We start from the raw sequence: 20760 nt of genomic DNA on the forward strand, positions 1-20760 counted from the left end.
CTGATTTCAGGCACAAGCACCACTAGCGACTAAACAGCCAGTTTTTTCTTTAATCATGAATCTTTTACCAAGCATGTGATTAGCTTGTTTATATAGATAGAAGCTAAAATCAGTGGAGTCTGAAGCTGTCCACTTTCAGCAGATGCTTCTTTTTTTCTGATTCATGTTCTTGTAAATAATTACATTACTGTTGCCTATTTATGAAAAACCTCCACCGGATTGTGCTTGAACATTGTAAACTTTTATCTATGTTTTTTTTTTATTTGAGGCAATATTTTTGGTCGGATTGTTCAGTCTAGGGTACAGTTTGGAATTACAACAAGACAATAGTCCAAACACTCATTAAAACTAGTTGGTAATGGAAATTCCCAACTTTAACCACATAGAAAATTATTTAACTTGATTAAAAGCCAAGAATGTGACAAGAAACCAACCAATTTTTGTACAGAGTGGTCACAAACTCAGCCAGAACTACACCAGAAACTGTTTAGTAACTAAAAAATTGGATGGTGTCATTTGATCAAATATCAGTGAAGGTGTATGTATATACGAGACTGAATATCTAATATTGTCCCTGTGTGGATTAGACAAAATGCTGCACAAACTCAAGGTTGTTTTAAAATATTATTGAATCTGATTGCTACATCATTCCACCCAGACAAAAAGCAAAAATCAAAATCACTGTTAAAAGGTTCAGAAAATGTTTATTAATGAAGAGTATTTACAAAACTGTCAGAGCGTTTGGAAAGCGTTCAAAGTGGCTCAGCTCAGGCAAAGTGAACATGGAATGTGATTTTGTGTGGAAGCAGAGGGACTGCACTCAGGGCTGGAAATTCAATTTTAGTAACTGTACATCAGGAGGAAAACTGCTGCACCCATCAAACTGTACAGGATTTCAGCTGTTTTTCAGAAAACCTTTGAAGTGGCTGCAATAATTTTTGCGACATCAGAAAAAAACAAATTAAATAATTAAATATCCAGATTTTTTTTTTTCTTCGTCATTCGCCAGAAAAGACAATAAAGGATCTCAAAGCTGGAGCGGCTGCTCTCTGAAAAACATGCTGTAAAAAATAAGTACAATTAAATTAAAATGTTTAACAACGTAAGAAAAGCCGCTTCATTCTCTCAAGGTAACTTTGCAAGACTGTAAATAAAAATGTGACGTTTATGTAAATCAGTGGCTTTAAATTTTAGGATACATATGAACTCTATCATACTTTCAAAATCTAATTTATTGCAAATAAATTATTTTTCAAACATCAAGTTGTTTTTGCATTTTGTTCCAGAAGTTTGTTTGGGTTTTTCTTTTTTCTTTGAAAGAATTTGTATTTTATTTTTAACAATAAACGCTGTTTATTGGGACATATAGTGCTTAAATGTAGATTTGCAATTTCTTAGCTACAAAATGATATGAATGGTTGCCAGCATTTGTATTAAGCCCCCATTACTCTAATAAACCTAAATGAAATTCACAATTACCTTAAATGTAATAAGAGGCAATATTGTAACTTTCTGACCTTTATGAAGGAAAACTAACACAGAACATCACCCTGAACACACCACTCTAAGAGCAAAACATGGTGGTGGCAGCATCATGCATTGGACTTGTTTTTTGATAACCTGGTTATGGGTCAGAGTTGATGGGAAAAACTATGGAGTTTAAAACAAGCAGTACTAGAAGAGCAAATTTTATCTAAGCTGGAAACAAATGTAAGACAACGACCCTAAACGCACAACCAGAGCTAAGAAACAGAAGTTTCTGTGTCTACGTCTTCATAGAAGGGAACCTCCAGCCGCATCTGCCACACAAGCTCCATCAGGTGTCTGACATAGTCTGGAATAACAGGACAAAAGAAGCATTATGGATGAAAGTCAAAATCATATTCCCAAAAAAAAACAAAAAAAACATTGACTACCATATGTGGCAAACACACAAATAAGCTCCAAATAAAGATTCATGCAAGATTTTCCTTTGGATATCTTGTTGCAAACTAAAGAATTAAACTCACCGTATGTGTCAGACTCCTTCACAGGCCGAACCACAGCGCCACCTTTCTTAAACTTTGGATAGGACACCTTCCACCGCTGAGCCCTGTCCTGTTTCCTGGCCTGCTCCTTCGCCATGTTCTCGTTAAAGTGGAGAGCTGCCAAAATCATTCTGCAAGCACAACATACAGGTGAATCTCAAAAAAAGTTAGAATACAATAAAGAAGTTGAATCAAATATTACATTTCTTTTTTTATTTCAAAGCAAATATCATCTAAATTACAAGAATCAGTTTCCATTTTTTCATGATATTCCAATATTTTTAGATGCATTTGTATATAAAATTACTTTTTCTCAAGCAACATATTCACAAAATTACCATCTGCTCTTATTTACCCATCTATTTATCTATTTATTTGTCCAAGCAAACAGTGAGCACACCTTGCTTCCAGTGAGGGACGAAGGAAATGCCCCTGTTTACTTCCGAAGAAGCAGACGACGTTATGAAAAGACTGCAGGTACGACGTCTGCTCTGGAGGGGACAGCTGACAGACATCCGCCAGCAGCCTGGAGCTCAGGACAACCGCCTGGATTTCTTTCTGTGCTCTGCTGCCTGTCGACACACACCATGCAGTCATTTGGGATCTTATACAAGCTCATAGTAAGAATTTAATGGAAATCCATTCAGTGTAGGGCTGCAACTGGTTTAGTAATTAATTATTGGGATCATTAATCAGCTAAAAAACTTGGCACATTCTGCAGATTTTTCATTTGAGCCATTAATCTTATTTTAGACAATATTGGAAATTAATGAAGATGCAAATAAACAAGTAATTGAATTCCTTTTTTAAATAAGAAAATACATATTTTACTGCCTAAAATGCAATAACAGAGCATTCTTATTGTGGACACTTGATTATTTGTAGATTAATAGACTAATTGTTGCATTAACCGATTAATAATTGGAGAGCAAAAGATGCATAACAGGAGCTTTTGATTTATACAGAATTTCAATCAGATGAACCTAAAACTACTTAGGAGTTCTGGGTAGAACACATTTACAGAGAGCTTTATTTATGCATATAGATTTTATACAGTTTTGGCTTAATTACTGCTCTCAGTATGTTTTTATTTCAGCAAAATGGCTTTGTTTGAGTCTGTATACTCCAATTAACAATTAATTACAACTTTTTTAGACGATTATTAATAATAACTACCACGATTATTCTGATTAATCATTTCAGCCATCATATCAATCATTTATATGCTACTCCTTAAGCACTCAAGCATCCGTTGTGGTATTTTTTTTTTTCTGATAATATGCGAGTTGCATTATTTGCCTGCAATACCCACCGTTCTCCACCCACTGTCTGTTCATCTGTCCGTGCTCGCACCGCGGGAACACGTCACCATGGCCCTCGTGGATGTTGCAGACGTGACGAGCCACAGAAGTCCATTTCTGCACAGCCATGTCTGCGTCTCCACCGCTGGTGGCTGCTGTCCAACACAGATGGTTGGAGATAGACTGAGCCCACAACCCCACTGAAGCACAGCCTGGCTTTTTGGCCACTGCCACGAGTTTCTTGAAGATGCCTGCAAAAAATTGTCAATGTGATGTTACCCGTCTTTTCCATCAGAACAGAGATCGGCCATCAGGACATTGATGGTTTGCCGCTACGCTGATGGTCCACCTTTTGCATGTGACCAACAAGTTTTGGGTGTCAATAGCAACTGGTTGAATCACACCAACGTTGTCTCAGTATTCAGGACAAAGCATTTTCTTATCAAATTTGTTTTGAACCACAGAACTCACCCTTGGAAACGTGCCATACGTCAAACCGCTGTCTGATGTCGGGCTTTTCCGTTCTCAGCCATTTGCAGACCTGCATATGTCTGTCTGTGATGAGTTCAGCTACAGTGAGGCCATGTTGCTCCAGGAAGTGGATCCCCTGTTTCAGGCCCTCCAACTCAACTGCTGCACTGCTCTGCACTTCATTGCACTGAAAGACACAAAGAAGATTGGAAATAATTCATACGGTAATAAAGGTAAAGGTAATTTTATTTATATAGGACATATTCCGCAGCAAGGCAATACAAAGTGCTTTACATGAATTAAAATGAAATACAAACAAAATAACAAACCAAAGGAAAGAGCAAGAAAAGAAAAGGAATCTAATGTTGATTTAAAGTATGTAAACTAGGTACTTCAGTTCAAGGTTGGTAGATTAGTATAAGTAAGTATCCTCTGGTCTAATTTCTTGTCTGGGCTGGAATAAAAAGAGTCTAAAAAATAGTTAATAAGGTAATTTTTCTGGATTCTAAGTTTCCCTGTTCTGGGTTGCTAGATAGTATATACTCTGGACTTTCTAAGTGTGCTCTAAATTTGTAAAAGTAAATAGTACTCCACAGTTTATAAGTAATAATAAAATCTAAATGTTGCTGTTCTGGAAGATTTCTTTCTGGATTCTAAGTTTGTTCTTTCTCCTTTTCTGGGTTGCAGTAATAGGAGTCTCTCTGCATAACAATAGATATAGTTTTTGCTGATGTCTCCTCTACATAGGCATTGTCATTTTGAATAAAAAACAGGATATACCTCCACTATATGGGTGGTGAGCACCGCACCACTATTCATATCCATCAAGGAATAGCTGCCATACTTGGTTGTATGCCCTGATGAGCAGCAGCGAGCAGCTCCGCCCAGTCTTAGTGGCGTTCCCTTTTTCTTCATAATCATGGCCTGCTGCTTGGTGTTCCAAACCCTTTGAATAGCAGGGATCAAATAGCAGCGCTGCAGACTGAAAAACGTCTTCAAACTGTAGATTCCAACGCTCATGTGTCGGAAAAGGTTCAGGGCAATTGTTGGTGAACACCCACTGAATAAGGTGGCTGCCGCCATCATCAAGTTGCCCACCGGCATGCTGTTGTGGGCCGGCTGGCTGTACCACACCCGGGTGTGTCCGTCTGTCCTCTTGCAGACACTGCTCACAGCCACCATAGTGCCCATGATCTGCTTCATCGTCACTGTGCAGCACCCGGAGCAGACGACACACACGGCGAACAGAGTCCTCAAACAACTTTCAAAGACAATGAATTTACGCTCCGCCGCTGGGCAGGTTTCGGCCACGTCTTCCAGGTCACTGCAACATTAAAAAATAAAAAAACAAATCTGTTTAAAATCGATTGTAGGTAGTGCTGGGACAACATTGAATTGTGATATGTATATTAGTCACGCTAGTCATGCAAATTTGTCTTCCCAAAACCTTTTTCAATTAAGGCAGAATTGTATTTCTTAAGCAATACGTTGTTGTGTCTGTTCAACATTGATCATTAGTAAGAACATTTGCGACAGTATTACATTAGTAGTATTGATGAGAAATTAATAATAGAAATATCATTTTACTCGAAAAGTGTCTATGAAACCAACATACAAATCCTCATCCTCTGACTCTTCTGCGCCAGGTGCCCAGTCCGGGTCCTCCTCGTCAGTCTCAGGCTCCTCATCACTTTCAGGGCCGTTGCTGTCCTGGTCATCTAGGGTGGGAGTCAGAAGCATACACTGAATACCAATTTCTGCAGTCTGTGGTGTTGTGGATGTTCCTTGGGACTTCATCTCTACTACACAGGAAGTCCCAACCGATCTGGAGACAGGTGTGCCCTGTGTACAGGGGAGAAACAGGTAGTGGACCTATGCACCAATTACTGAAAACAGAACCTAAACGAAACATCTTACCAAATAAGAAAAACGATACCAACATAGCTAAACAATATATTGATGACGCAATAAACTGGAAAGAGAAGGAGGCTCTTAAAGAGATAGGGAACTATTTCAAGTTATAGATTTTTCTTCAACCACGCTGGATTTAATGAAGATGAAGTTGGCTTCCAGTTGCAGCTTCTGATTCAAGAAATGGTTGAAGAGCAATCATCCCACGTAATTTTTCACTACAACCACTATGCACTTCAAACCTGGACTAGATCATTGTGCACTGATTGCAGAATATTTAAAACCAAGCTTGTGATTTGTGAAACATTTACTTGATTTGTGAAACTTCAGAAAAGGGTCGTATTACGATAATTTAAGCACTTTTTAAGCATCTGAAACACACTGCAATTGAATTATCTGAAATTTGCATTATTTGTTGTTATTTCACCTTTTAACTTTCTGCTTTTTCATTTTTTCTTCTTCACAGAAGTGTCATACAGATTCATAAAAAGTGCTGAAATCACCCTTTATTCCAGTAGAGGTTTCATAAATCACAAACTTGGTTTCTGCAATCCGTGCAAAATACTGTCTAGGTGTTGTACTTTTACAGGGCAGAGTAAAATGAGCAAGGCAGTGAAAATTAAGTGGAATCGCTCTTAACCCATTTTCCAAATCGGAAGCTAACTTTAGCCTCGTCAAATAAGGTAGGGTGACCAGATTTGGGTTTCTGAAAAGTAGGTCACTTTTTTTTAAGAAAGAAAAGAAATAAAAAATATTGTGTCTCGTTACTGACCTTATATTGCTCAACAGTATGGAAAGCAAAGCTGCCTTCTGCTGCAGTGACGGCTGCATTGTCTGACTTTGTCACAAAGAAATCTGTGACTTTAGCCGAAGAGCTTTCGCCTCTGGCTGCTTTCGCGTGCTTTGCTGAATTCACGTGCGCTTGCAGGTCGTTGGCACCTTTATTTGCCACAGACACATAAGTGCCTACCTTACACATCAAACACTCCGCCTCATAGGGATCACGACCTTGACGAAAGCACGGGAATCTTTTCTTTAATTCCTCCGTAAACGTACACTTTCGTTTAGGCATTTTCGCCGTAGAATCTAGTGATGGGCTATCTGAAGCCAGGCTTCGAGGCTTGTACCGAGTAATAAGGGGGCGTGTCCGATATCATCTTGCTGAAAACCACGTGACTGGCAACAAATGAGGCCTCGCATTGCATGGGTCACGTGACTGCCTCATTTTGCGTGTCGGTTTTCAAAATAAAAGCGTGATGAGCCGCTGCTTGATCGCATCAGAGGAGTATTTGTCTTCAGCAGTGGCCGAAATAAAAGGAACCTTTTATAGTTCATGTGTATTAATGATTTTGATGACGGCACTCATCAAAGTGTAATGTTTGTTACCAGTTTTCTCAATGGTTGATTATGGCATATTTTGTGACTTTATATTTGTGTGTTTTTTATTATGTAAAACATTTTGACACTGCATTGTTGCTGAAATGTGCTACACAAATAAATTGATTGAAAAGGAGCCAGTAAGAAGAAAAAAATCTGACATCAGGGAATACTTGAGATGATCACTCACAAGATTCTTAAATAATAATTAAACCCTTCAACTCCACAATTATCACCTTCTTGAAATTTCCACTATTTCTTTGTTCTGCAAAAATATATCAGTCTTAAAAAATATATCAGAAACAGACTTAAAGCTGTTGGAAAAGTAAAATCCTGGCTTATGAGTAAAAATATAAGAGATCAGATCAGAGAGCCAATAGAAATCCAAGAAAAAGAACTTTTGAAGAATTTTAGATTTTCAGAAGGCAAATCAAAACTCAAAGAATACTGCCTGCCCCAACAAGCACTACACTCCGAGAACACTAAAACAAATGTCTATTGTCAAATCAGTCAATGACAAAAGAAAACAGCCACTGACAGTAAACATATATCAGGATTGACTACAAATTATTTTAATAACTAAAAAAGATTAGTTAAATAGGATTTAATTGATTCTCCTGTTACTAAACATGAGTTTGACAAAAAATTTGACAATGTTGCATTTACTAATTGTTTTTAAATGTCTGTCTGAGTGATAAGGCTGTCACAGTTTGAACAGCAGATGTCACTAGTGAGAAATGAATGAAGCATCGAGTAATGAAGGCTTCATTTGGCCATCACTAGTAGAATCGGCGGACACACATGTGCTATCGCCTGTCACACTTAAGGTTTAACTAGTCTAGCGGCCGGTGTACAAGTCAACTCAGCTATCTTTACTTTTCCCGCTCACACTCGCACACATAATGCAACGTGATTGGATTTGGGGAGAAGGGCGAGATTAATTTACCATACAAAGAAACCTGGAATGGAGTAGTGGAACGGAGTGGCAATGTAATCACAATACACTGTAAGCTATGTAATGTGTAGTTGACCAAAATCCCGGACGATTTTTAAATTCCTCCCGGACATTTTTTTAGGTCTGAAAAGTAGGACATGTCCGGGAAAAAGAGGACGTCTGGTCACCCTAAATAAGGGCTGTTGAAGTAAAATATCTTACTCCTTGAAACTGTCCATTGTCTCTTTAAGAACCTCCTACCGTTTCCAACACCCCCCTCCTCACGTCATCACAACAAAGCCTCTTCTTGCAGTTGCCATTCTTAGCTACACTGTATTTTGTTTTACGAAGAAGCAGTATTATATAATATCGTTTTTATTTCATATAAAATGGCAACTATATCTGGACATAGGTAAACCTTATGCGAATAATCCCATGAAACCGGAGCGAGTACAGAGGTTCTTACAAGACGTTTCAGCCTGGTAATAAAACAGCTCCAGGATACACATTGTAATCTTAGTTACAACCATAGACCGTTCAAAAAATAATAGCAAAACGATGTGAGTTGTTGTTTCGCTTACCTGTCCCCACTCAAACGGTTTAAGCCTGGTTGGTATTGCATGGTCTAATAGTGACAATCTTCCTATCAGTCCTTTATCAAACAGGCCTTTGTTTAGAAAGCTGTCATCAGTAAAGTGTCTCGCACAAATATACCAGTTCTTCTTCGGGGGAGGGAAGTCTCCAAAAATAAAGTCCAACCATTTCTGACGAATCGTGGCATCCTTGGGAAGCGTAAAAAGAGGGTAGTCTCCTTCGCATCCAAGAACGCATTTCCTCCAATGAGGCATTTTCTAACCCGAAAAGGACTGGACCGGGAAGTGGTTCGAATGTTGAGCACCGCAGATGCGCAGTTCCACCGGGTGTTTGCTCATTGCTGTTGCAGCTAGTTTGGTGGAGCCACGTGGGGGAGGCGTGGGGGAGGAGAGCTTTGTTGGGGGGAAGCTCGGCTTGGAATCTGAAAGCTCCAGGCGGAGCTTTGGGGGGGAAGGCGGCGTTAATGAATGGCTGCCACGGGAGATGCAAGGATTCCTCAAACAGCATAACTGAATCAAAGCAACACGTTAGACATTATAGCATGATCTAAAGCTAAAAAATATTTATTTTTGCTCAATCCTCCACTGAAAAATAATACATCCATAGAATTTTACAAGAATTTATGATCTCTCATCTGATGTTAGCTTAAAATACCTTTTCAGTTCTTTAAAGGGGCAGTATTGTGTAAAATTGACATTTTTGAGCTTTACATTACATTATAATATTATTCCCTCATCAAAAACATACCTGGAGTGTTGCTTTTATTCTTTCATGATTTGAGAAATCGTTTAATCTCCCGCAACCAGTCAGATGTGCAATACTTTGTTAAATTAAAGAGACAGAGACCCAATTTCAAGCCGTTACAAAGTCAGTATTTTTTCATTCATATAATCACGGAAAGTAACATTGTTATTTAATTGAGCTATAAAAACATTCAATTGGCTGGAAAACATATAATGTTGCCCCTTTCAAGGTTTAGAAGAAAACTTTTCTGTGTTAGAATCTGACCAAGCCTAAACTGCAAAGAAGAATATTGAAAAAAGTTTAAGTTAAAAGCTGCTAACCTGTAGTTAAAATGCTGTTCAACAAAATATTGATTCCGAAGGGCTGAATACAAATGTTTGCCTCAATTTTGACATTTTTACTTGTAAAAAAGAAAGCACTACTTTTTGCTTCTATCACATGATTCAAGTAAAATATGCTGGACGTTCCAACATGTTTTATTTTTACAGGTCATTGAGATACAGAAGACATGCACATTAAAATACTGTATCATTGCGTTTAGTGACCAAATAGCTCCTGTTGACAAAAGTGAGTAAATTTGGGATTTTGATTTCACTTTTCATTTTTTACTGACAAACAGCATATTGAAAACAAAGGATATCCAGTAATGAAGAACAATGTTTATTTCATCAGATGTAAATTCTCTCTGGAGCCAGTTACTGACCATTTCTATTATCTGAAAATGACAGGAAGTTAGGTGTTACTGCGAGGCTAGAGTGGGTGAGGGGTACAGATCTCTGTTTCAAACCTGCTGTGAAAGATGCTTCTTTGTTTGCCTCAGCAGAGGTTGATGGTTTCCGTTGAGAAGATCTCTTTACATGTGTGAGATCATTGGCTGTTGCACCTGTGCAGAGTCGTTTCAGACCTCTTGTCATTGTGATTCTGGCCTGGCCTCACAGTGTTCTGCTCTTCATGCATTTGTCACAACCCTGTGGTGAACATTCAAAGTCCTCCTGACACTTACAAAAACACTATTCTACAAAACGCAGTTCATCTATGTTTCTTCTTGTAAGAAAACAAATGATTCTGGATTTTGCTGACCCACACTTTACTATAAATAGTGGTTTTAATTACATGAGAATAATGGGATGTGCTTTTCATTTTCCTTCCAATCCCTTCACCCTAAATTATTGTACTGTAAAAATAAAGACGGGAAGTTTCACACAAAGGCTAAAAGAGCAAATAGGCTGTACATTTTTTATTTGTTTGTTTGGAACCCCCAGTATTTGCTGGATTCCCCAAAATGTGTCGTACATTACCCTGAAAAAGTAAAATTTCAAAGGTAATTACAAGACAGTAACACATATTTCTCTCTTATAGGAACATGAGTAACACACAGTTTCTTGCTAAAATGTTCAAACCCTGCACACCCTTTTATAACCCACATTTCTTATTTGGATTTTGCATAATATAATAAATTACAGTAATGTTTACAAGTGTTGTGTAAGGAACATTTCTCAAAAACATTTGTGCTCAAAACAATGCATACTCCAGCACCTAAAAAAGTCTAGTATTTACTGAAGAGAGCTCAGAATAAAATCATGAGGCGTCATGTTTAAAGCCTTTCTATTAGCTATGGGGCCATAAAGGGCAATATATAAAAAACTTATAAAATAAAGTATCATTTTTATACCACATCACACATGTGCACTACTTTGTAGATCTACAACATAGAGGGATCATCCCACTAAAATACATTACTGCAACATGTTAACAAGTGGGGAAAGGGAACAGATGAAGGGTTGTAACTAAAATATTTTTTCTTAATGCAAAACATATATATACACAGGTCTGTGGATTTATTTATGGTTATTAGTCAGAACTACTTCAAAAAAATATTTTACTACTTAGTATTGTGAACAAGAGTTCAGTAACAAATTGGACTTTAATGGAAACAGAAATGATCCAAAAAGGCCGCATTTTTTCCAGCTGAACATAATTTATTTTAAAAATTACTATACGTTTTTGAGTTGTCCTCAAAGTGAATTTATTTCCACGCGGAATTTTACAATGGCGCCAAAAGTTTAAAGCTGGAGGGAAGTCACTTGATTGGTTTTTTGTGTCCACCCCAAACAGTTCATCCATTAACAATGAAGAGGGAAACAACTAACCAATCGCTTTTGATCATCCCCCAACACTCAACTCCATTGGTCTAATGTAAGAAGTGACAAGCCAATTGTTATTGACTTCCTATTGGGGTTGACCTTTCAGATCCAATGTACGAAGACTATCTGCCCATAGCAACCAATCACATTAAGGGGCGGGATCAAAGTGAGGTTTATATCCAGGACATCGCTACTTTTTGTTTCTTATCGTTTGAACTACCTTTACAGTTCTGTAACTTGAAGAAACAGCGAGAATGTCTGGAAGAGGAAAAACCGGAGCCAAGGCCCGCGCTAAGGCTAAGACCCGCAGCTCCCGTGCCGGTCTCCAGTTCCCCGTTGGCCGTGTCCACCGTCTCCTCCGCAAGGGAAACTACGCTGAGAGAGTGGGTGCCGGAGCCCCGGTCTACCTTGCCGCCGTTCTCGAGTACCTAACTGCCGAGATCTTGGAGTTGGCTGGCAACGCGGCTAGAGACAACAAGAAGACCCGCATCATCCCCCGGCACCTCCAGCTGGCCGTCCGCAACGACGAGGAACTTAACAAGCTGCTCGGCGGCGTGACCATCGCTCAGGGCGGAGTCCTGCCTAACATCCAGGCCGTGCTGCTGCCAAAGAAGACTGGTCAGTCCGCTCCGAGCACCGGGAAAGCGGGCAAGAAGGCCTCCTCTCAGTCTCAAGAATACTAGCCTGCTGGTTAATGACTGCAAAACCAAAGGCCCTTTTAAGGGCCACCCAACCACTCATAAGAGCAATTTTTCCGTTTAACTGTCTTGGCTCACACGATTTGCCTTGTCTATTTAATAAAGACGATTTTTTTTTCTAATTTGGTCTATACAGTACTTGTTGCCCTGTTGTAGCTGATGCTACTTCCTAGTCCGAGCAATAAAAATGCTGGGGGAAGCTAATCGGTTATCCTGGTTAGCACTGTGGTCATTTCTAATGTAAACAGTTCCTGGTGTCTGTTCTAGCTGAAATTTATTTTGAAGGGACGAAATTTACTTCAGTCTTGTTAGTAGGGAATTGTTTTTGCTTTAATGTCACTAAGGGTTTTGAAGGTTTTTTTTTTTCAAAGCCCTTTAGAAGTCTAGAGTCTGACTAAGCTAAAATTAAAGATCTTTAAATTTTAAGAAAGTTTGGTTCAGAACTATCTAATGTGGAACCTAGTTTTGCAATTAGATAGCATAATGAAACAAGTTAACATTGTTGAAATGACTGCATGAATCAAAAGTATGGTTTAACTAAAACCATACTCTTGATTTAAAAATCAACTTGAATACCCTTTTATGCTTAATTGAAAAATGTTATTGTAAAAAATTGTAATTTTTTGGCTTAAGTCTCTAGTTCTTGGTGTCTGGATATTTCTTTTAATTTGATGTCTTCTGATTATGCAAACTTACTTAAGGTTTAAGGAAACCTAAGTCAAAACTGGGTTAATTGGGTTCAGTACGTTTAAATTTTATGTTCCACATGCTATCTGAATTGAATGTCTCTTTCTGGCTTTGTGGTTAAAGCCAACAAAACATGTTTTAACGGATCTGCACGCATCTCCAGGTGTTTCCTTGTTGCAAGTGAAGAACACAAACATCTGCAGCTTGTTTACCACCACAGAGATAAAAATCGGTTACATGTCAGTTCAGTTCTATTTTAGACCAGCGGTGGGCACTCCTGGTCCTCGAGAGCCGGTGTCCTGCAACTCTTAGATGTCTGTTTGATCCAACACACCTGAATCCAGCAGCTGAATCACCTCCCAAGTGCAGTCAGGTTCTCCAGAGTCCTGCTAATGACCTCATTATTTGACTCAGGTGTGTTGAAGTAGAGATGCATCTAAAAGATGCAGGACACCGGCCTTCGAGCACCAGGAGTGCCCACCCCTGTTTTAGACCATACCATCAATTCACAATATGTTCACGATTCACGATTCTAATATAAGCAATTTAACCTAGAAAAAAGTGAGGTTGGTAGAGAACTCAAGATCTGTACCTCAGTAAGAATGGCATTTCTTCATATTTTTTTTATGTTTAATGAAGTAAAAAAGTATTTTGCAAGAAGTCTACTCAAATACTGAATACTGCTGATCAAATATTTAAAAATGATGTCACCAGAGTAACAAAAATATAAAGTTGTATGTATAGTTTTTATATTTTAAAGACTAAAATGAAAAGTATATATATATATATATGCAAAAAAACATATTTACAAAATAAATTCAGGCAGAAGAAAGCCTTTTCCAAATAAGTTTTTTCAGTGTTAATGCCACCTTTTGTGGATTTTAGTTAGCACAGTGGTTCTAAAGCATGGAGTTTGCACCTAGTTTGAGTTGAGCAACATAAAATGCAGGTTTTTCAGAGGATCTCATAATCTAAAGATTTTTATGTGAATCACATAATTATGCTGTCATTGTTGCATGACACAATAACTCAATAACCACCTGTGCATTTTTTTCTTTTGGCCAAGCTAGATCATATTTCTCAAAATAAAAATAAAAATCAAGAGAGTGAAGGCAAGTATTGGTGAGTTTAAACATTTATTTGATGATTAATTGATATTAATACTGTTGACTTTTTTGTATTTTGGCTTCCTTCAGAAAATAAGATGGGATAATTTACAGTTGCAACCAGATATTTACATACAATACACTGCGTAAAAAGACATATCTCTTTTCACTGAATATAAATCAAATATTTCCTAGTTTAGGTCAGTTAGGATTATCAAATTTGTTTCAATTTGATAAATCCAAGAAGTGTGAGAATTTTTTTTTTTAGATAATTTAAGCAATTAGGTAAAGAACCGATAAACATGCAATTGCTTAAGCTGATATGCTAAAAATACAGTCTTTATTTTGAAAAAAATGTAATGAAATCATTGAAGAGATCAGGAGGATAAGACCCCACACAAGTCTAGTTCATCCTTGGGTACAATTTCCAGATGTTTTGAGGTGTCACATTCATCTGTTCAAATAACTGTATGCTAGAATGAGGCGTTCTACTTTTATTGATAGGGAGAAAATGTGTTATTATGATAGTGAAATGCAGATCACATGGTCTGCCACTAGGGGCTGACTGTATCCTATGAGATGAGCAGTTGAAGAACGTTTACTGTCCAACAGAAAAATGTCTCAAAGAACCTTTATTGAAAATTAAACAATAAAAATAAAACCACCCTTTGGATCAACCTATTTTTTAATCTGATGCTACTATTTTGCAAGGAACCTTAAAATATGAGATTATGTCACAAATGTTTCTACTACAACTCAGAGATTCATCCACCACTTTCTCTCCTTTATCTGGTTTTGTCACTAGCTGGCAAAAATAAGCAGCATGACGCAACAAGTCTGAACTGAACCCAGACAGGCTGAACCAATTACCCCGACCCTTGACAACGTGTCCAACACCAACATCTAGGCTAAAAAAAAGAAAAGCCTGCCAGTGAACCAAGGCTTCGCTCACTGCGGTGGCTCTTAAATTTAACCGTCTTGTTTTTTCTTCCCAGCAGTTTGTGGCTGAAGGAAATGTTGGTAATGTCATGGTATTTCTGTCACATCACAAGGGATATGTTAGGCACATATTTTATGTCTGAAGATGAGAAACTAAACAAACTATAGAAGGAAAGATCCAATTTGATGTTTTTTTTTTGTCTCTTCCCATTCTGCTCTCTAAATGGAAGAAAAGTTCATCCCTTTCAATCAAGATGGTTTCACAAAATATATGTTCAATTCAACCTTCTAAGTACTATAAGTAGCTACAGTATACGTAAATTAAATAGAGAAAGTAACAATAACCCGGGAGAGAAAGAAGGATGGAAGGAGGGATGGACCTTGGATGTGTGGAGGCGCACCAAAACATTCACTTTGAAAGCAAGTGAGCAGCAGTGAAGAGAGAACAGCATGTTTCCATCCCTCAGACGACTGGGAGACTTTTCACATGACGTTTTGGAAAGATGCCCCACTTCACGTCTTTAATCTTTGGGTCGAATCTCTCTTCAGGAAAGAAAACTTTCTTTCCCAACTCGGGTAATTAAAGTTTAAAAAAAGAAATGTGCTTTTGTGCTGTGCGAGTGCGTATGATGCAAAGTGCTAAAGTCATAATTATTGTTTATCATCACTACTTGTAAATTATGTGGAGTTTAGATTCATCTTTATCACTTCCAGGGTTTCAGTTTTTCATCACTGTCTTTCCTAGCAAACATTTTGTCCAGTAATTTTTCAGGAGAGTGGGCACAGGTGGGAGTCATGTGGCTTAGAACAGATTAGAAGTCAAACCCAGCTGGCTTTGTGAATGGGAAGGTTTTGTTGCGTGAGAGATCTGGCTGCCTTTGGGGCTTAGGAAACTAGTAATGCGCTTTGGTGGAATTACAGTGCGATGAAGTATTTCTGTGAAGGGAATGCGAGGTGCACATGTTGCTGAGGCGGTCAGTTTAACACATAAATATGCTTTGATCTAAGCCATTTGATTGCAGCTCTGGCTGCATTTTTAGAGTTGGTGTCCTGCTGGAAAGTGAAACTCCAGCACAAGCTGAAGGTTATCACCCAGAATTGTTTTGTACTTGCCTCCACAACATAAACCCTTTCTGGTTATGATGTGGCAACATGTGATAAAAGTTTGGAACAGTATGAATGCTTCTATGCTTTACTTTAGATGTGACTGACTCTTAAGCTTTGAAGGACATGCACAGATGTCTATTTCAATATTTGATTTGTTTCTGCACAGCATAAGAATTGTTTTATACTTTCTGACGTGTAAAATTGGTCACACTGATTTAAGTAATGCTCTTGAACGCCTCACAAACATCTGTGACCCATCTGTAAATCCTGTCCTTTACCCAGATGGTCTGTCTGGTCCTGAGCATTCACAAAAAGCTTGAACTGGTGACTTTTGAGTTTAAGGTTAACATTAATCGTCTGTTAAGGCTGGTGCATGGAGCAAGATTTGAGCTAACTGTGGGGGGAAGTGCTTCAATTAAGGGCAAGGAAGTCCCCGTTTTTGTAGGGTAACAGATAATCTGTAACTTCAGTGTAAATCATTTTCTTAGACTAAAATAATTATTTTCACCTGCTGATCTTTCACACCTCTTCCCAAACTGACCCCTGTTAGAGGAAATTTCCAACCTGAAATTGTGATATCTTTGCTTTTAAGCAATGTTTGTACAAGTTACTCAAAATGACTGATCCAAAACATCGTCCAACTGTGACTTGTAACCCAGACAGAAGGCAAGTCAAAGCCTTCAAAAGTCTGTAATGATCTCACCACCATAGACAGTTTCAACCAAAGTCAGGAATGAGAAAATAATATAAAAAATATATATATGCAGGCTTCATTACTTCTTTGGGAACTTTTCCATATTTCATTGTTGTTGACCTTGCAACTCCACCCTTCTGAGAAACATATACTTAAATAGAGCATTTTCCTTCTGTCTGAGTAACATGTATGTAAAAGACATTAATCAACAACAAAGCCTGACCTTTGGCACTCTTGTCGGCTTTTGCTTTCTTGAAACTTGAAAGACGCTTGTGTTAAAAAGTCAGACTTTGAGCTATTTTCCAAAGCTACAAGGACAGGCGTAATCTGTATCAAATGAGTCAAATGAGACGTTTGTTATCAGACCTTAGAGTAGCTGAATCACAAAAGTATGAAATCACAAACAAAACCCCAAACTCTAGCGTTTGATGAGCTCGATGGCCACCCAGGACAAAAACATTGATGGTAAACAATCCTTCCTGTAAAAACAGGGAAGTCAGGAGAGATGAGAGCAATAATTTGGAGACCTAACAAAATGGCAGCCTTTTCATGGATTACAAAGCTCTCTGTAGTGAGCCGAGTCTCCCTGTAATTTAACAGAGTCTTGATTGATAATTTGTGCCCAGAATTCCAAGTCCTCATATTCTGACTGCATCCAGGTAGACATAATACCTGCTGTTTTTCTAGCAATTTCAGAGAAGAAACAGGAACAAAATATCTGCTGATGTTCATGATCAAAAAACAAAAAATAAACTTCTTATATGATCTGATGTGCACAGACAACGGTACTCCTATTTCTCTTAATATCACCAGAATACTTTGCAACGGAGAGAAACGTAGGGATTGTAGAAACCATCAACAGTAAACTGAAGCAGCTAAAAGTTTAGTATTCCTAATCAATTTTTATTTGTGACGGTTTAACAGCAAGAGAAATGTAGGAGTCAACACATTTGTTAGAGGACAGTATCTGAGAATCCATTAAAACTTTGCAAATTCGGGGCGTGCTCCAGTGGTGTAGAGGTAGCGCGCCCCGCACTTGGAGGCCTTCAGTCCCCGACGCAGCCGTCACGGGTTCGATTCCCGGACCCGACGACATTTGCCGCATGTCTTCCCCCTTTCCTGTCAGCCTACTATGAAAAAAGGGACACTAGAGCCCACAAAAAGGACCCCCTGGTGGGGGAAAAAAAAAAAAACTTTGCAAATCTATCTACTGTAATTTTTCCTACAACTACTTTTTGTTTTGACCCTAAAAGGTTGCTTTAATCCAATAAATATATAGTGGATTGTTTAAACACAGAAATAAATCACTACTACTGCTAACATTTAGGAGGAACACTCAAAGAGAGTTGCTATTGATATAATTTAATAAAGTAATCATGGACATTAGTGGATGTTTTGATCCAATTGAAGCCACTTAACTACTAAGGTAAAACAAGGCATTTGCTTACTTGAGAAACCTTATGCTCACAAACAACTTCTGGATGATCTGATTGCTATATCTGCAAGGGTTCTCATGGTCATAACATTAACTCTGCTGTATTGAGGTTATTGCTTCCTTTGAAGGAAAGCTCTTATTGGTTCCTGGGGCAAATAGTTTTGAACAATAAAACGGTTTTTATCGGGTGAGCAGAGATCTGCCTGCTCCTTCTTCTTTTCACCTTCATGAATATTGTATATATATATATATATATATATATATATATATATATATATATAAAATTCCCTTCTCACCCACCGCGGGTGGTGATTCTTCTTCCTCTTAGCTCGGGTCCTCTACCAGAGGCCTGGGAGCTTGAGGGTTCTGCGCAGTATCTTGGCTGTGCCTAGGACTGCACATTTCTGGACTGAGATGTCTGATGTTGCTCCTGGGATCTGTTGTAGCCACTGTTCCAGTTTGGGGGTATATATATATATATATATATATATATATATATATATATATATATATATATATATGTAGATGTGTGTGAAAAACTAATCTTAAGAATGCTGAGAACTAAAGATAGTAACAGTAGTTGTGATATATGAGCAAACACATCAGTGTCATCCAGGAAGTGATTATCCAACATACTGTGGTTGCTGCGATCACAAAGGACTGTGGCCGTAACGTAAAGTCATTCTGCTTGATCTATTTCTGGATTCTGGATTTGATCAAGGAGAATTTCTGATCTTGATTTTTATGACAAGAATGGTTGAAAAAAAAAAAAAAAAACAACAACTCAAGATTTATTGCCATCTGGTGTTTTGTTCATCATCTTTTTCCGCCGTAACTCTCCCGGGCTTCTCTGGCCTCGCTTTTATATTTTAAATGTTACAGCCAAATATTTCTGTTTTCTTCTGTTTTAACAGTGATGTCCAAGGTCAGGGCAACTGATGTCACAACAATAAGTACTAAGCATACATACAGACAGGGTTGGAAATTAAAAATTTTCTCCACCAGCCACCGTGGCTGGTAGAGATATTATTTTTAAAGATGTGTCTAGTCATTTTTAAAATATATTTTTAAATTGTATCAATAGCTGTTTTCCCACTGTTTTATTTGTTTTCTCTTACTTATTACGTTTTCTATTGAAATTAACAATTATTACTAAAATATCTCAGAACGTGTTCATTATTAATTCCACGGGCCATCATCATCATTCTTGTGTTACTTCAGAGTTTTTCTGACTACCTTGAGCTTAGTGTTAGCTTCCCCATCACACACTTGCCTTCCTGCCTGCATGAAACTTTTTCTCTATTAACATTTTCACTCCTTCTTACCGAGCAGCAACAGCTAATCTGAACTCTTCTTCAATCTGACCCTAGCCCCTGAATCGCTAATTCCCTCTTCTTGTTCGCTACTGAATCTCCTCCAACGGTCAAAGTTAGTGTAGTAATTAACATATCGGTTAATTTGACACATTTTTCTGAATAAGCTTAAGCGCTTTTTAGCTTTTGTCGTAGTTTTTCTGACTCCCCTCGTCTCGTATTAGCTCATTTTCTCGGACTCCGGATAGCAGCAACCGTTAGCTGAAATGGCGCTATTTATAAATTTAGAGGGGAGGGGCAGGCCAAGGAGGACTGAGGGATTTCATTGGATAAGCCCAATGTCCATGAATAGAATCAACCAATGGGATTTCGCGGTCCATAAAAATTCGATGTAATATAAATTTTGTTAAATTAGGCCCGGCCGGATGTTTTCTCCCCTTTTCTTCCCCCCTTCCTGTCAGCCTACTGTCATATAAGGGACACTAGAGCCCACAACAAGACCCCCTGGTGGGAAAAATAATAATAATTAGTATGACACCGCCAGATATGGACATTCTGAACATCAGCCTGTATCCCAGACGCCCAGTCCTCCCCTGGACAGAAGTTCAAATTGAATGCAGCTTTTTTTTCCCTGTTTAAATTGTCAACCCGCCCAAGTGGCGGGTACGTTGCTCCAATTTACATGCCACTTCATACTTTCACCCGCATTTGGCCAGTGGCGGGTGCTAATTTCCACCCGCCACTGTACCTGCATACAGATACAAATCTCTGTATCTTACACTGACATACAGCATCTCACTTATTGTGTGTTCTGTCCAGAACAGAATCGTAAGGCTGACATGTTTATAAATTAGACTTGTAGTTGAGAAAGTTTCTGTGGAGTAAGAAATGCTTTTTGTGTTGTTGTTTTTTTCCAAGCAAGCTAGTAGCCAAAACTACTAGCATGCTTGGAAACATCGTCCTACAGAGCAACTGACTCACATTTTCAGTCGTCTCTGCAGACTTTATGAGTCTACAGTCCAACTTGTTACTTAGCTGCTGGTGTTTGTTTGTTTTCATTTTCCTCAGTGAGTCATCATCTGCTTCATTTCCTCCTTCTCCTTCCTCTCCCTGGCCTGTGACCATGGGAAAAGCCTTCTGAGATCAATAGAGGACTCTTTCTCCCACTCCCATCCACTTTCTCTGACTTTGTCAGTAGGCCAAACAACGCTCCACAGAGACATCTGAAGAGACGTGTTTGCTCACTTCCTGTGGGACATAGTATTTCTCTACTCTATC

The 20760-nt window shown here is 38.4% G+C and overlaps 3 protein-coding genes across 5 annotated transcripts in view; 2 read left to right on the top strand and 1 right to left on the bottom strand.

The window, feature by feature from the left end:
• Positions 1-684: 684 nt before the first annotated feature.
• LOC122844979 lies at positions 685-8987 on the bottom strand. Of its 3 annotated transcripts, XM_044140898.1 has the most exons (9): positions 6483-6823; positions 5551-5641; positions 5415-5517; positions 4580-5123; positions 3800-3986; positions 3340-3579; positions 2428-2599; positions 2010-2158; positions 685-1834 (listed from the first exon to the last, which is right to left on the bottom strand). In XM_044140898.1, exons 1-9 carry the CDS (start codon positions 6780-6782, stop codon positions 1743-1745), a joined length of 1878 nt encoding a protein of 625 aa, XP_043996833.1. In that variant the 5' UTR covers positions 6783-6823; the 3' UTR covers positions 685-1742. The 3 variants fall into 3 exon arrangements, with proteins under 3 accessions (XP_043996833.1, XP_043996832.1, XP_043996831.1); XM_044140897.1 differs by lacking the exon at positions 6483-6823 and adding an exon at positions 8603-8987 and having other exon boundaries at positions 5415-5641; XM_044140896.1 differs by having other exon boundaries at positions 5415-5641.
• Positions 8988-11687: 2700 nt separating this feature from the next.
• On the top strand, positions 11688-12323 carry LOC122844849 (histone H2AX). Its single transcript, XM_044140661.1, has one exon. It carries the CDS (start codon positions 11758-11760, stop codon positions 12184-12186), a length of 429 nt encoding a protein of 142 aa, XP_043996596.1. The 5' UTR covers positions 11688-11757; the 3' UTR covers positions 12187-12323.
• Positions 12324-15217: 2894 nt separating this feature from the next.
• phldb1a (pleckstrin homology-like domain, family B, member 1a) overlaps positions 15218-20760 on the top strand; it is a 37358-nt gene continuing 31815 nt past the window's right edge. The window contains exon 1 of the mRNA XM_044140654.1: positions 15218-15509. The gene's annotated coding sequence lies outside the window, so the exon portion shown is untranslated. The remainder of the gene's footprint in view (positions 15510-20760) is intronic.

Source organism: Gambusia affinis, linkage group LG15, assembly GCF_019740435.1.
Source record: "Gambusia affinis linkage group LG15, SWU_Gaff_1.0, whole genome shotgun sequence".
NCBI lineage: Eukaryota > Metazoa > Chordata > Actinopteri > Cyprinodontiformes > Poeciliidae > Gambusia > Gambusia affinis.

Bases quoted from the DNA above. Each gene is read 5' to 3' on its own strand.
- LOC122844979 (XM_044140896.1), bottom strand. From the start codon at position 6,782: ATGCCTAAACGAAAGTGTACGTTTACGGAGGAATTAAAGAAAAGATTC. The intron at 3,987-4,579 runs GTATATCCTGTT...TGTGTCTTTCAG, and splicing joins TCACCACCCATATAGTGGAG to TGCAATGAAGTGCAGAGCAG. The intron at 1,835-2,009 runs GTGAGTTTAATT...CTGTTATTCCAG, and splicing joins GAAGGAGTCTGACACATACG to ACTATGTCAGACACCTGATG.
- LOC122844849 (XM_044140661.1), top strand. From the start codon at position 11,758: ATGTCTGGAAGAGGAAAAACCGGAGCCAAGGCCCGCGCTAAGGCTAAG.